General features: G+C 32.3%; 1 protein-coding gene across 1 annotated transcript; it reads left to right on the top strand.

Moving 5' to 3' along the window:
* Positions 1 to 7,943: 7,943 nt before the first annotated feature.
* On the top strand, positions 7,944 to 14,203 carry LOC144575944 (beta-hexosaminidase 3-like). The gene is made up of 14 exons (XM_078326202.1): positions 7,944 to 8,762; positions 10,624 to 10,698; positions 10,874 to 10,909; positions 11,005 to 11,116; positions 11,239 to 11,309; positions 11,424 to 11,554; positions 11,641 to 11,706; positions 11,818 to 11,918; positions 12,106 to 12,165; positions 12,258 to 12,291; positions 12,416 to 12,514; positions 12,871 to 12,930; positions 13,304 to 13,554; positions 13,849 to 14,203. Exons 1-14 carry the CDS (start codon positions 8,439 to 8,441, stop codon positions 14,013 to 14,015), a joined length of 1,587 nt encoding a protein of 528 aa, XP_078182328.1. The 5' UTR covers positions 7,944 to 8,438; the 3' UTR covers positions 14,016 to 14,203.
* The last annotated feature ends 578 nt before the right edge of the window (positions 14,204 to 14,781 follow it).

Raw genomic sequence — 14,781 nt, 5'->3', positions numbered from 1 at the left:
ACTTGTTGTAACTCAAAAATTATTGTAACTTGATCCCTCCTCATATATTATATAAATTTATGAGGAGGGATTCATTTGCAACATTTAAAAGTTACAACATCTTATAACAATTTAATTTTGCAATTTTCAAAGTCCAAACAGTCGATCCAAACCATTCAACATGATATTTATACTAAAATATGCTTGTAAATCAAATTTTACAATTTTCTGAAATTGTTTTACTATTTATTAAGTATTTTACAAAACTGTTGTTTTTCAGTGGAGTGGTTGTGCTAAGCAACCCCAATTTTTTTTTTTATTATCAAGTATCTGAAATTCTTACTAATTTGTTTATTTTATATGTATTAGCACCCTCAAATAATAAGAACAAATTTAAAAGCCTTTGAAAGTGAATTTTAAAAATCAAAATCACAGCGGATTAGACTTCATTTTTTATTTGAATGTTTCAATTTTTGTGTTTGTGCAGTGAGAAAAGGGAAACGAATCCTTCGAATTTAGAAATGTCATACCCATAAAGAAAAAATAATAACCGATCCAATAAAAATAATGCCCGATCCAATCTTGTGTTATATTGTGTTATATATTTTTTTATTAATAAAAAAATTATATTATTTAGCCTCCCTATACTCAAATCATGATTCCGCCCCGGTGATGCCCCCTGTATAATAGTTGTTTAGTGAAAATAACTACTCATTTGTTATTCTATTGTGCATATGTGGTTCATGTTTGGAGCCAGGTACAAGGTGGATGCTATGAGACATTGCTACTGAGAGAAGAATTGGTGATGCATGTACACAACTACACATGGTGCCTCTCCTCACGAGTAGCAATGGGAGGGGCAAGATGAAAGCGGAAATGGGCAACTAAATTTACGACGATGTTGTGGCATGCGTGGAAACAAAGAAATGGGGTTATCTTAAGATCATGCCACCGGCACTACTAGCAACTAAGATTATCGATAGTTCATTTTGGTACAATAATTTAATCCATTCTTTTGAAAAAAAAAACAATAAGAGACTTATTGAGGTGCCACGGTTAAAGTCTTCCGATTCTTTTGTTCTATTTTTGAAACATTTAGCCGATTTTATCAAAAACTAAGAGTACCAGAGATAAGTAAAATTCAAATACAAACAAAAATAATATATAGATTCGATAATATTTTGCAAAATCCAGAAATAGGCAAGACTGTCCATAGTCACAAGATTCGTGAATTATTTACGAATTAAACCCGAATAATTTATTTTTCTGTGATGCTGAACTGAATGCTGAATTATTCGGTTGACCGAACTTTGACCGAATTAAACCTGAATAATTCACGAATTTTACAATTGTTTTTCCAAATCTTCCGAATTATTCACGATTTTTTCTTAAATTTTTTTCATAACATTTTTTTTTGGGTCTTTTTTCTCTCTTGTAAGACTGAGATCACTGGTCCGAATAATTCTAAATCATTCTCAAATTATACTCGAATTATTCCCGAATCACGAATTTTTAATCTCACCGAACCGAACCCGGATAATTCATTTATCACTATGAGACTGCCAACGAACCAACCATACAACTTGGCTGTCAGATCAACCAAGATGATTCTGCACCATGATGAAGGAAACATAAGATCGAATATATTAACAAACAAAACATGCGTCCAATATATAACCGAAATTTTTATACATAGGAAAAGAAAAAATAAAAATATCGTGTGGGAATTTGAAAAATGGAAATGCAGTAAGGAGCCATGGCGTCACACTCAAGATCGTGAAAAAAAAAAAAAAAAAAAAATTCATAAGTGGGACGCCATAGGGCAACTCAATCTAGGAAATGAAAGAAAAAAAAAGTGAGACGCCATAGGGCAATCCAACCCAGGAAAGAAAAAAAAAATGGGACGCCATGGGACAATCCAACACAGAAACTGTTCTATTTTTCGTTTCCTGGGTTAGGGACTTATTTCTTTTTTTCCGTTTCTTGTGTTAGGTTGTCCTATGGCATTCCACTTTTTTTTTCTAGATTGGGTTGCCCCGTGGCGTTCCACTTTCGAATTTTTTTTTTCAATTTTTTTCACGGAGTTGAGATGTGTTATGGCGTCCCGGCCCATTACTGCCTTCCTGTTTTTAAAATTTTCATGCAATTGTTCTTATTTTTAATATTTTTTTATTTTCCTATGAATAAAAATTTCGGAATATATAAATACAAACAGTAGAGTGTCAGCGCACAGCTAAATCTTATTTTTTTTTTGATGGAATATATATACCAACCATGAAATGTCTCATATACCAAACATATATAAGATGGAATATATATAATCGAATATATATACCAACCATGAAATGTCTTATACTATCGATAGTACAGTGGTCCAACTTAAATTTCAGTTTTAGAATTGACAACAAAAACATAAAAATGAAAAATATATTAAAAACTCAACGGGTATACAAATATTTCAACGAAAACAATCAATTGGAATCTTACATAATAGATCATTATTGCAAAAGAAAATATTTAAAAAGTAGGATTCAAAAGTAGATAATTAATTTAAAGTAACATTATATAAATTGGATGACTCAAATTAGGCCTGCAAACGAACCGAACCGAATCGAACTTGCCCATCTTCGAATTCGAATTCGAAATTAATTCGAATCGAACCCAATTCGAAATTGAAATTATTTCAAACCTAAAATGCCAGTTCGAATTCGGTTCGGTATAATTCGAACTGGTTCGATTCGAATTCGAAATTAGTTCGAAATTGAGCTGGTCGAGGCGGAGCTGGTCTTCGAGGCTGGTGTAGCTGGTCTTCGAGGCGGTTAGGGTTTTGGCGGAGGAGGCGTAGCGAGAGAGCTCATCCTCGCGATGTCTCCACTGGAGAGGAGAGGCAGAGAGAGAGGGGTTTAATTAGCGCCTCTTGAGGCCCGCTGGTAACACTTCAAAAAAACCACTTATACATGAAGTGCTTTAATGAGAGCCTCAAAGCCCGTTGGGATTTGAAATTGGGCCTGGTTCCATATAATGGCCATAGAAAAAAGTTAATTTCAAACTGGGCCAGATTCGCGAACCACACGAATCAAATTGGAACTGGTTCGAATTTGAAGTTGAATTAATTTCGAACCGAATTACTTTCGAATCGAATTTTTTTCGAACTTTTTCGAATCAAACTCGAATCGAATCACGAATCTCGAATTTTTTGTGCACCCCTAACTCAAATAGTCTAAGTATTGTTTAGAAAAAAGTTTTTTTTTATTCATTTTCAGTAAAATATACAAGTCATAAACATATTTGGCTAATTTTATGAAGATTCTAGAAGTAAATATTTTAGATGGATTGAAACAATTTGGGAAGCTTGGTTCGTGGGCACTCGTCAGGCTGTCAGATGAGCAAAAGGCCAAAAAGGACAAAAACATGTGATGGATTTATAGTTTCTAGTGGAACAAATTGCTAAATAGACACAATATGTACCCAAAGGACACACCCCCTCATTTCCTCAACATGTTTGTTATTAGATTTTTTTTTTTTTTTTTTTTTGGCAGATTCAGGGGTGGCCGTAGCCATCCTGTGATTTCAGGGAAGGGCAAGATATGTACCTATTTATTTAGTGTATTGAAAAAAAAAATGGACGGTTCAGAATTAGATTGAACCACCTACGGATTCGTTCTGGACTGATTCGGATCGGGGCTAAGACTCAGACTGACCCAGACCAAAGCAAGAGAGGGGTCTAGTACGGCTTTTGATCGCTCTTCTCTACTAGATCTGAACTTACCTAACTAGTTCTAAACCCGTGGATCGAGCCATATCCAGACTAAATCCAAACCGGACTATACCAGGACTAACCCATCGCAACACGCCTATACGCCGACATTGAAGGGATTTTTTCATTTCTTTTTTTCTTTCTTTCATCTATGTTTCATACAACATTGTTTGTTAAATTTTAATTTGTTAGATTTATTTTTAATATGTTAGAAATTTAGATATGTTAGATTTATTTTTAAATTCGAATTTATTTTAATTAACACTTAATTATCTTCAAAAATAGATTAGAATTATATGTTAGAAACTCATAAAAATAAAAACCATATATAGATGCACTCATTGTAATAACTTGATCCAGCTACCTATACTACTAGCTCCTACTTATCAAAAAGACAAAAACTACTTATGCTTACCTCGTGCATGCCTAAACCTACCTATCTTTGAATACAACAACTATTAAGTTATTTATTAAATAGATCTCAAATCAAAATGTGGAAAATTTTGGTTCTTTTTTTTTTAATCCGAAACTTTGAAGGGAGTTTTTCATTTTTTTTTTCTTTCTTTTGACCTATTCATACAACACTATTTGTTAGATTTAATTTTAATATGTTTGAAACTTAGATATGTTAGATTTTTTTTTTAAATTAAAATTTTAATAATTTAAATTTAAATTCGGATTTATTTTTAATTAGCATTTAATTGTCCTCAAAATTAGATTATATATTAGAAATCAATAAAAATGCAAACTATCTATAGACTAAAATAATTCTGTTTTAAATATCAAAATAATTTGTTTTTTTAAAGTAATTCAGTTTTTTATTTTATTAAAGTAATTTGATTTTGTAAACAATTGATAAAAAAAAAGTTGGACTGGACCAATCCGGACCGGATCAGACCGGACTATGAACCGGACCAACCCGTGTGGGTCTAAACTATGGTCCATGACACAGGTTTAGACCATCCTCTCCAAATTTAACCCGCCTAATCCAGACCATGGGGGCCTGTGGACCGAAGGGTTTTGAACCGGACCGGATCGGATCGGCCCGTTTGCATGACACTTAACTTATTTTCCCACAAATTCTTGACGCTAAACATGTACAAGACATCAATAAGTTTGGGGGTACAATTAACATAATGCGTTCAGCAATTAAAATGCGTGCTCCATCCTTCAGCTCGGACTTCCGAGCCAATCACTTTCAGGCTTGGGTATCGGGCCGTTTACGTTTTGCATGGCATTTCAGCATTTGTATGATTATTCCTTGGAGGATGCGTATTAAAATAATTCAGTTGCTTGGAATTACAGGATCCTGTAATTTCCCAAGAATTGCAGCAGATTTATTTTCATTGTTAGGAGTTGTTTATGTGGCATTACCAGCATTGTAACAACATTTGCAAATTATTTGTAAATTAAATTTGAATAATTCATTTTTTTTTGTAATATCAAATCGAACGCTAAATTATTCGATTGACCAAATTAAATCCGAATAATTCACGAATTTTATAAAAAAATTTCCAATTTTACGAATTATTTGGGAAATTTTCCCAAATTTTTCCTAGAATATTTATTTTGGTTTTTTTTTTTTTTTTGCTCTCGCATGACAGAGATATATGATCTAAATAATTCCGAATCATTCCCGAATTATACCTAAATTATTGACCTCGCCGAACCAAACCCGAATAATTTATTTGTCACTATGGTTATCAATACCAGTTCTACTAGAGTACTAGTTATTTACTAAAGAGCGTCACATCCAATTTATTTTTTTAATTCATTCTAACTTCACATTTAATATTTTATATATTGTATTTAATCAACAACGATCATTTTCGATTTTATATCTCCGTAATAATCTCATCTGACTATCTCATACTACTATTTGGAAAGCTTTTTAACAAACAAATAAATGTATATATTTGCAATAAAATTTACAATTATTATATTGACATGTGTAATTATATTGCAATTGGTAATGTCTATTCTCTTACCTTTTTAGAGTCTCATCCTCTCTCTCAGCTGGAGTTCCTCCAAATTTTTAATTAAATTTAGAAGAGTGAGGCTATTTTATTTTGCAAAGTGCAGAACGGTCCGTGCTATAGATTGATATCTCTGTTAAAAAAGTTGAAATAATCAATCTCAACTATTTAACATGATCTTCATATAATATATACTAGTATATCATTTTTTAGTTTTTAGATTTTTTTACAGTTATTTTAGATAGAAAAATCACATGATCTAAATATTTTGAACCATATGAAATTAGTGATTTTCTATTTATTAAAAAAAATAGTAAAAAATTCTAAAATCATAAAAAGATCATGTTAAAAAATGACTAGTACTTATATTGAGAAACAAATTATATTACAAAAAATGACTGTTAAGTCTAATAAGTATCCATAAAATCTTAAAAGTTAGAATTCATAGTCTGTGGAGAAAACATCAAATAATTAAATAACTAAATTTAACCGTTCATTTTAATTAATTGTTACAGTGCTAAAATTTTAGTCAACTTTATAATATTATAAAAAAAATTCTAGACTTCTTAATGAAAAAAATAAAACATTATACTGGAATTAATTATTGAGTTAGGATTCCATAAAGGTCTACTATATTAAAAAAAAAAATCTGTAGTTGGGTACGAGAACAAAATATAACAAATTAATTAGTAACTAATTAATCTTCAGTCCATTAATTTGCAAAACATTAATATATAGAAAATCATTAAATTTAAAAAGAAATCATAGAAAATCATACTAATTTAAAGTGTCAAATTTGTGCCAAATTAGAATGAATGAATATTGTTGGAATTTTTCCTTTCTAAAAATCTAAGACTGAGCCATCCGTAATTAATGGAAATGTAATTATAGATCATCTACTGCCATCTCCGTTCCCCTAGAGTCAAATAATAGAATTTTAGATCTAAACCGTTGAGCTAACAATTTCAACAAAATTTAAGTTGAGATCTACACATGTCAGTATGGGTGTTCATTGGGTCCGGTTCAGTCGGTTTTGAACCAAACCGAATTAGTTTGGATCAAATGGTTCGGTTTTCTCGGTTTAATAGTTCGGTTCGGTTTGGTTTGTTTTTCAAAACTGAATAAATTCGGTTCAATTCGGTTTGAAAATTTTCAAAGCTGATATAACCGAGCCGACTAAACTTTTATATTTTATAAATGTGGTTCGGGACGTTCCAGTTTATTCTTAATATATTTTGGTTTATTATAAATCAATTGCTTTAAATAAAAATATTAATATTTTTCAATTTGAACCGAACAAACCGAAATAAAATTTTGATTCGGTATTCAGTTGGTTTGATTGCAATGCTAAATCAATTCGGTTCGGTTCTATTTTTAAAATCGAATTATAATTTGATTTGTCTAGTTCAGTTCGGTTGGTTCAACCGAACCGATAAACACCCCTGCATGTGACTTGTGACGAAGGTATCAATTCTTGGGACTTGTGACCGTTTGTGCTGTACTTAAGAGGATACGGATGCCTGCCTAATAAATAATATATTTAACCAGAAAGGTGATTACCTAATACGTGAGATACCAAAGATTTATTAACCCAGAAATATAAATGCCTAACAATTAGGGCTGGCAACGAGCCGGTCCAAGCTAGATCAAATTTATGGCTCGCTTGTTTTTGTAATGAGCGAGTTATGAATGAGTCAATATTTGAATTCGAGCTGAAAAAGTGACTCGTAGCTCGTTTGTTTTGACAACGAGCGAGCTGAGTCGGTTTCTAAAATTAATGTATTAGATAATGTATTACAAAATCAACTGCTATAAATTAAGTCATACATACTAAAATACTAAATCTTCAAATTCATACACTTATAGTTTACAAAAATAAATTCATGCATACTAAACTCACACAAATTCATACCAATTCAAAAATTTATACTTGGACCGAATTGACTCGCTAGCTTTTGGATCGAGCTAGTCATGAGCTGGATTGTTAACAACTCGGTCCACTAACAAATGAGTCAAATGCGAGCCACGATTGATCCACGAACTACGAGCTTTTTTTGCCACTCCTACAGTAACAAATAATACACAACAAATAAAGTATATTTAACTATGGAGCCCACTTATACGGTGAATATAAATGTAGAGGAGAAAAAAAAATCAGAAAAAAAAAATTGGTGTACAGTACACCGAAGACAAACATTATGTCTTGCCTAAGCCATCTATCTTCTCCCTCCAACTTCTATAGTCTTCTTCTTTCCAATGAAAAGGCAGAGAAGAGAAATCAAAACAAATTTTCTACCTTTTCTGTTTTTTCCCTTTCGTTAAACCTACTTATGTTTTGTGCATCGTTGTCACCTTTACCTTTTCTTGCTATCTATAGTTCTATAAATATCAAAAAAGAAAAAAAAAGGCTCTTTAATCCACCAGTGGTCACCAACTAATACTCTCTCAGATCTCTTTCTTTTGGCCAATTGTTAGATACATTATTAATTGTTTTGTCTAATGCTTGTGCCTCTATTATAACAATCCATTTGGAATAAAGCATATCATTTTTTCATATCTCTGTTCTTAATTTGGCGTGCTGCATTTCCCCTTTAGCAACCCAGTTGCATTTCCCCATTTTTCTTCCAAATGGAAGTTCATACATAACCTTTCTTTCTTCTTTTGAATTTGAGATCTTGGGTACCTCTCTCTCTTTTCAATTTGATGTACATTGTTTAAACGGTTCCATGGATTGCATTTCAAATACCCGAAGTCGTCTTTGTTTTGTGCTTCTCTTCGGGAATTTTCTGAGTTCTTTTGTAAGTGTTCATGGCCTAAACCTATGGCCAATGCCGAAATCGGCGAATCACGGTTCAAATACAATCTATTTGAGCACAAATTTTCAATTAAGTTCGCATGGAAGCAACTATTCAGACGGTTCTGGTATTTTGAAAGAGGCATTTGAGAGAATGGTAAATTTGCTTGAGGCTGATCATACCACCAATTCCAAATTTCCTAATTTTAGTGTTCTAGCCGGTGTCAATGTTGTGGTACAGTCGCCTGATGATACGGTAATTTCTTTTTATTAATTTATAATTACTTCATTGTTTACTGTATTATGCTTAATAATAGTTTGGGATATATATATATTTTAAAAAAAATTTCAAAATCAGTGTTTTTCATCAGAAAAACACTGATTTTGAAAAATTATAACAAAATAGTAAAAAATTTTCAAAAAATTTAAAATTTGGTCTCTAAGCACATTTCAATATGAAGAACATGTTGAGAAGTTCGGATTGACTATAAGAATTTTGAAATTAGAGATATAAACGCAAATTAAAATATCCACTTTAATTTGCAAAACATGATAGACTATCTTTGTATATATGTTAATAACTTAATATGCATTATAGAAATACAATCTTCCAGTTTTGTTGGGCTACAAAAACAACTTGTAATTTATTTTTTAACTAGACAGAGACATTTATTTAATAATTTATAGGTATATGCATGTGACCTACTTTTCATTGTAAAGTGTTACTCTAAATTAATTTTCTTTTAGATATTGTGATAGTGAAAGTTGCCGACAGCCTTTTCAACATAAATTCAAACAAGATAGTGAAAGTTGCCACCAAGCAACAACCAGGTCCTTTAGTTTAGTGGCTACAGTCCTCGTAGCATTATACTTATTGTTCTTAAAAAGTTAGAAACTGTGTCGGTGGGAAAAATGGAACGGCGGAGCCGGCACGGTTACGACACTGAACGGTACATCACGAGTGTTAGTTACGTGCCGTAATTCGCGTGTTCCGTGCCGTAATTCGCGTGTTCCGTGCCGTAATCATTCGCGTACTGTGATTATTTTTTGAAACTTTGGCACGGTACGTCACGTGAAAAATCTAGTCACGGCACGGCATATAGTCACACGAGTCACGTGTAATTAGAACCATTAGATATTGACTAAATGGTGAATCTTGAATAAACTAACTTAAATTATGATTAAATAATCACACTAGTTACATTTGGGCATAGAGTGACTCATGTAGTGTGACCATTCAGGTGCCGTGACCATCCCTTGATATTTTAGTCACGGTACGGCACAACACGTGAAATATTCACTTGGTCACAACATGACATGAGATCAAAATCACGGCATGCTAATCATGACACGACACAACACAATACTTTTTTTCCACTCTATGTATCGGCATATATAAAAAGATTGATTAGAAACTTGGAGCTAAACTTTTTGTAATGCTCTGTTTCAGCCACACTATTGTCAGTTTTCTAATCTTTTTAATTCTTTCTTAAAAAAAAATGACCAAGTTTTGAACCTGAGTTGGTCTTGTTCTGCCACACTAATAGGTTTCAAACTTAAATTAATTATTAAACTTTAATTGATTCATGAATATCATTTGCATCAAATAGTTCTTGAAATTTTGGGGAAAAAAAAAATCCGCCCTTCAACTTTGGAAAAGGACCAAGTTCATTTTTAGCAAATCCATCCTTAAAATTTCAAGAAATAACTTTTTGAGCCCTTGGACTTCTCTCAAAAGAACCAAGTCCTTTGGAGAAGTATCGCTAGTAGGGCTACATTTTATATTTTAAGAGAAATTGAAGGATTAATTACTTCAATATTTGCCAAAATACAAGAAATTTTAAGTGGAGAAAAATGGTCAGCAATTTAATTAACTTTTTCTAAGTGTCCAAGGGCTAATTGGTGGAAGGGAAAATTTTGAGGACTAATTTGATTTTGATTTTCTTTGAAATTCAAGGTCCAATTTGGTGCAAATGAAACTTGAGACTGATTCGGTCTCTCTGTATTAAATGTGATATGTTTAATTGGAATAGAAGATCATCATTTTTCTATAACTATTATTAACAGCATGATCCTCTGTACTAAACTTTTGCTCTGAATTTTGTGAAATCATGCAGCTGAATTATGGGGTTGATGAATCATATTATTTAAATATACCTGCAAAAGGAAGCCAATTGTACGCACAAATTGAGGTCAGTTGATGCTCAACTTTATACCTTAAAAACCTTTTAAAAATATTTACTTCTCTGTTTCTTGTCATTTCTATTATCTACTGAAGTGAATATATCTAGTAAATATAATTTAGGTAAGAAACCAATACCTGTATTAACTATTTATCTAATTTGTCCTTTCTCTTCCTTTTTTCAGGCAAAAACAATTTTTGGTGCACTTCATGCTTTAGAGGTAATGTTAAAACCACTAAACCTTATAAAGATGCTTCTTAAAAATTACAAGTGATTGATTTTTTTTTTTCTTTTTTCTTTTTTTTTGAACTGAAGACATTCAGCCAACTGTGCTATTTTAATTTTACAACAAAAGTGGTCGAGTTGCATGCAGCTCCTTGGACTATTAATGACCTCCCGAGGTTTCCTTATCGCGGTCTCTTGATCGGTTAGATTTATAACACCTTTTCATATAATTTGAATTTTTTTTGAATTTTTGCACCTTATTTCTTCAAAATATTTTACTTGCGCAGTTGAATTTTTCATATAACTGGTATCTCGGTTGTGCAGATACATCACGGCACTACCTTCCTGTACCAGTTATAAAGAGTGTCATTGATTCAATGACTTACAGTAAGTTGGTATGTAACTGTGATAACATCTAATGAAATAAATAATTGTTTTGTGAGATTTTTCAGAAAAGGAATAATTATTTTGTGAGATTTTTCAATTAATATGTACCTTAAATTGCATAGAATGTTCTTCACTGGCATATTGTGGACGACCAATCGTTCCCTTTAGAAATACCATCATACCCTAAACTATGGGATGGTGCTTATTCTTATTCAGAGAGATACACAATCAATGATGCAACTGAGATTGTGAGGTATATATGCTACTCTATATCATTAATTTGGCATGTGTTATGGCTTTTAAATTGTAGAGTTCTAAGATGAGATAAATCAATTGTAGGTATGCAGAACGGAAAGGGGTGAATGTTTTGGCTGAGATAGATGTCCCTGGCCACACTCTCTCTTGGTAGGCATCATGTTTTAATTTTATTTTCCATTTTGTTTTAGTTTTGTTTTCCTTAAACAAATACAAATACAAATCCATTTACTTTTTATTGAACTTGAAATTTTCTCACAGGGGGGTTGGTTATCCATTTTTATGGCCATCACAAAGTTGTAGAGAACCTCTAGATGTTAGTAATGAATTTTCATTTAAAGTAATTGATGGCATCCTTTCAGGTAACAACCTCAACTTTTTATGAAATTTTGCTTTAGTCCTTGAATGATGTCGTCTTTAGCAAATTACCTACTTGATTTCCTTGTAAAAATATTTATAAGTTATGTTAAGAACTTAAGATCAATTTTTGTGCTAAAAGATCATCCTCGTAAAAAAGTAATATAACAAAAGTCTGTTTTCTTTTTGCAGATTTTAGCAAGGTTTTTAAATTTAAGTTTGTTCATTTAGGTGGTGATGAAGTGAACACTAGTAAGGCAGATTATACCATCAATTCTTTTTTAACTAAGCCTGATTATATTGTTCTTAATTTTATTTAAGTTTGTCCATTTGTTTGAATTCAGGTTGCTGGACTACAACGCCACACATCAAACAATGGTACTCTTAATCATTTTTATTATTCAAAGTTTCAGAAACTTGACAAAAAAAAAATATTGTTTAAATTAAAAACAATTGTCTTATAATCATTAGAACTCTTTTTCTTATGTATGTGAACTTGCAGGTTAGACAATCATCACATGAATGAATCTGATGGTTACAGATATTTTGTGCTTAGAGCTCAAAATATAGCAATCTCACATGGTTATGATATCATTAATTGGTACATTTGAACTCTCTTTATTTATTTCTTTGCTGGTTAACAGACCGAGGTTAGATCCATTAAACTCAAATTTTGAGTTTGGATCTGGACCATCCAATCAGCATTGGCACGAATATTAAAGGGCCCCGTGAATTTCCATATTGGGCCAGATTAGCCCAATTCTGATTGGACGGTCTGGATCCAAACTCAAAATTTGAGTTACTTTAGGGACCGGGACCCATTGAACCCCTGCTGCCAAATTATCAGCATATTTTGTAGTGTATTGGGGACTTCAGATCCAGAAAATGTTACTAAATGAAGAAAAACATTCATATCATTTTTGTTACTACTAAATGATGTTTATATAATGATGCTAGGGAAGAGACATTCAACAACTTTGGAGACAAGTTGAGCCCCAAAACTGTAGTGCACAACTGGTAAAAGTTATATACCACCAAACATTGCATGTTAGTTGCACATGGTTACAAGTTGCTCCATCCAAACTCCAATCTTAAATTGTAATCATATAACAAAGGAAAGAGAAGAATCACTTTTGTCAAAAATAAAAACAAATTTTAAAGAGAAAATTAATTCTATAGATTCTTTTCCTTGTTGGTATTATACTATTATATCATCACCCAAAACCAAAATTAGGAATTCTTGGTACATGTAACTTTGGGGCCACCATTCTGTCATTAGTTCTTTTCAATATTCTGATTTAGCTGCAGATAAACCTTTTTGTGTACTAAATTTTTTCATTCCAAGAACTAACAAAATATTTTCCAAAAAATAAATGAATTGAAAAAATAGGTTAGGCAGTGGGGTGGCAGAAAAAGTGGTGGCGGACGGTCTGAGATGTATAGTAAGCAACCAAGACAAGTGGTACCTCGACCACATAGATGCCAATTGGCAAGGCTTCTACACGAACGAACCCCTAACTAACATATCCAACCCTGCCCAACAAAAATTGGTACTTGGTGGTGAGGTGTGCATGTGGGGTGAACATATTGACACGTCAGATATTCAGCAGACTATCTGGCCTCGCGCGGCTGCTGCTGCAGGTACAATCATATTTCTATTGGCTCGATCGCAATCCTAATTTGTTTAGGGTTTAGGGTTTGTGAGTTCAGTTGAGGTTATTTTTTTGAACTAGTGAATTATGATAAAGGCTGATAACAAACAAACTAAACATAGTATTTCACCCTATTTGCATGTAAAACCCTACATATATTCATATTTGTAAACTAAACTAAACTAAATATTGTTTAGATGAAGAAGAAGAAGAAATGACTGAATTGTCCCTAGGCTATATCAATGATCATACTTAACATTTTGTGTGTTATTTTGCAATGTAGAACGGTTGTGGACCCCATTTGACAAGCTTGCGAAAGACCCGGAACAGGTCGCATCAAGGTTAGCTCACTTCAGGTGTTTGCTAAATAAAAGAGGGGTTCAGGCAGCTCCTCTATTTGGATTTGGCCGGCAAGTCCCGTCAGAACCGGGCTCTTGTTATAAGCAATGAATTTGTAGAAAACGCACATTCATTTTGCTAGCAGAATAATTTGAGCCTGATTTCTCTCTAGTGCTTTCATTAGGAAGCTCAGTGTGGCCTTCTAAAATGTAGGGTTTTAAAGAGCTTGCTACAAGAGAAGTTTTGCATCAAAGTATTAATAAGATCTAAATTTTACATTTGAATGATTTGTAGGTAAACTAATTTTTTGGCGTCGAAATACATTAAATAGCATATAGCTCAGGAAATATTCAGACATGCAAAACCTTTTTAAAAATATATAAACTATAATTATTGCAACACTTCTCCATTTCTTTTGAACGATTCGACGTGAAGTTGCAACCGTTGCATGATGAACTACGAATTTGTTGCAGACAATGCAAATTTTAAAATTCCCAAGAATGACAGCAAATAGATGGTAAACAAAAAAAAAATCATAAATATATGGGCATGTTTCAACTAACATATTTTACTTAGTTTCATTTTATTATCAATTTTATTAGTAAATTTCTTCAAATCGATTTGCTTCTGCTTTTTTTTGGGTATTGGTTAATGGTTACTTCGGGGAAAAGAAATCAGATATGGTTAGGAGCGGATCCAGGATTTTCGTCGGGGGGCACAAAAAATATCAAATCGGGTTCAAATAGCTAATCGGATTTAAACCTATTAACCAATTGGATACTCGATAAAAAAATAATATTTTGATTTATATTTTTCAATGCTCTAACTTGTAATTTCTGATACTTTAACTTATAATTCTAATTATTAATTATAATTC

This window comes from Carex rostrata, chromosome 24, assembly GCF_964058835.1.
Source record: "Carex rostrata chromosome 24, lpCarRost1.2, whole genome shotgun sequence".
Taxonomy (NCBI): Eukaryota; Viridiplantae; Streptophyta; class Magnoliopsida; order Poales; family Cyperaceae; genus Carex; species Carex rostrata.
The sequence above is the reverse complement of the archived record's forward strand: the minus strand, read 5'-3'. Positions and strand labels throughout refer to the sequence as shown.

Excerpts from the sequence above, each read along its gene's own strand:
- LOC144575944 (XM_078326202.1), top strand. The coding sequence starts at position 8,439 with ATGGATTGCATTTCAAATACCCGAAGTCGTCTTTGTTTTGTGCTTCTC. Across the intron at positions 11,310-11,423 it reads CAATGACTTACAGTAAGTTG|AATGTTCTTCACTGGCATAT; the intron begins GTATGTAACTGT and ends TAAATTGCATAG. Across the intron at positions 11,555-11,640 it reads GATGCAACTGAGATTGTGAG|GTATGCAGAACGGAAAGGGG; the intron begins GTATATATGCTA and ends AATCAATTGTAG.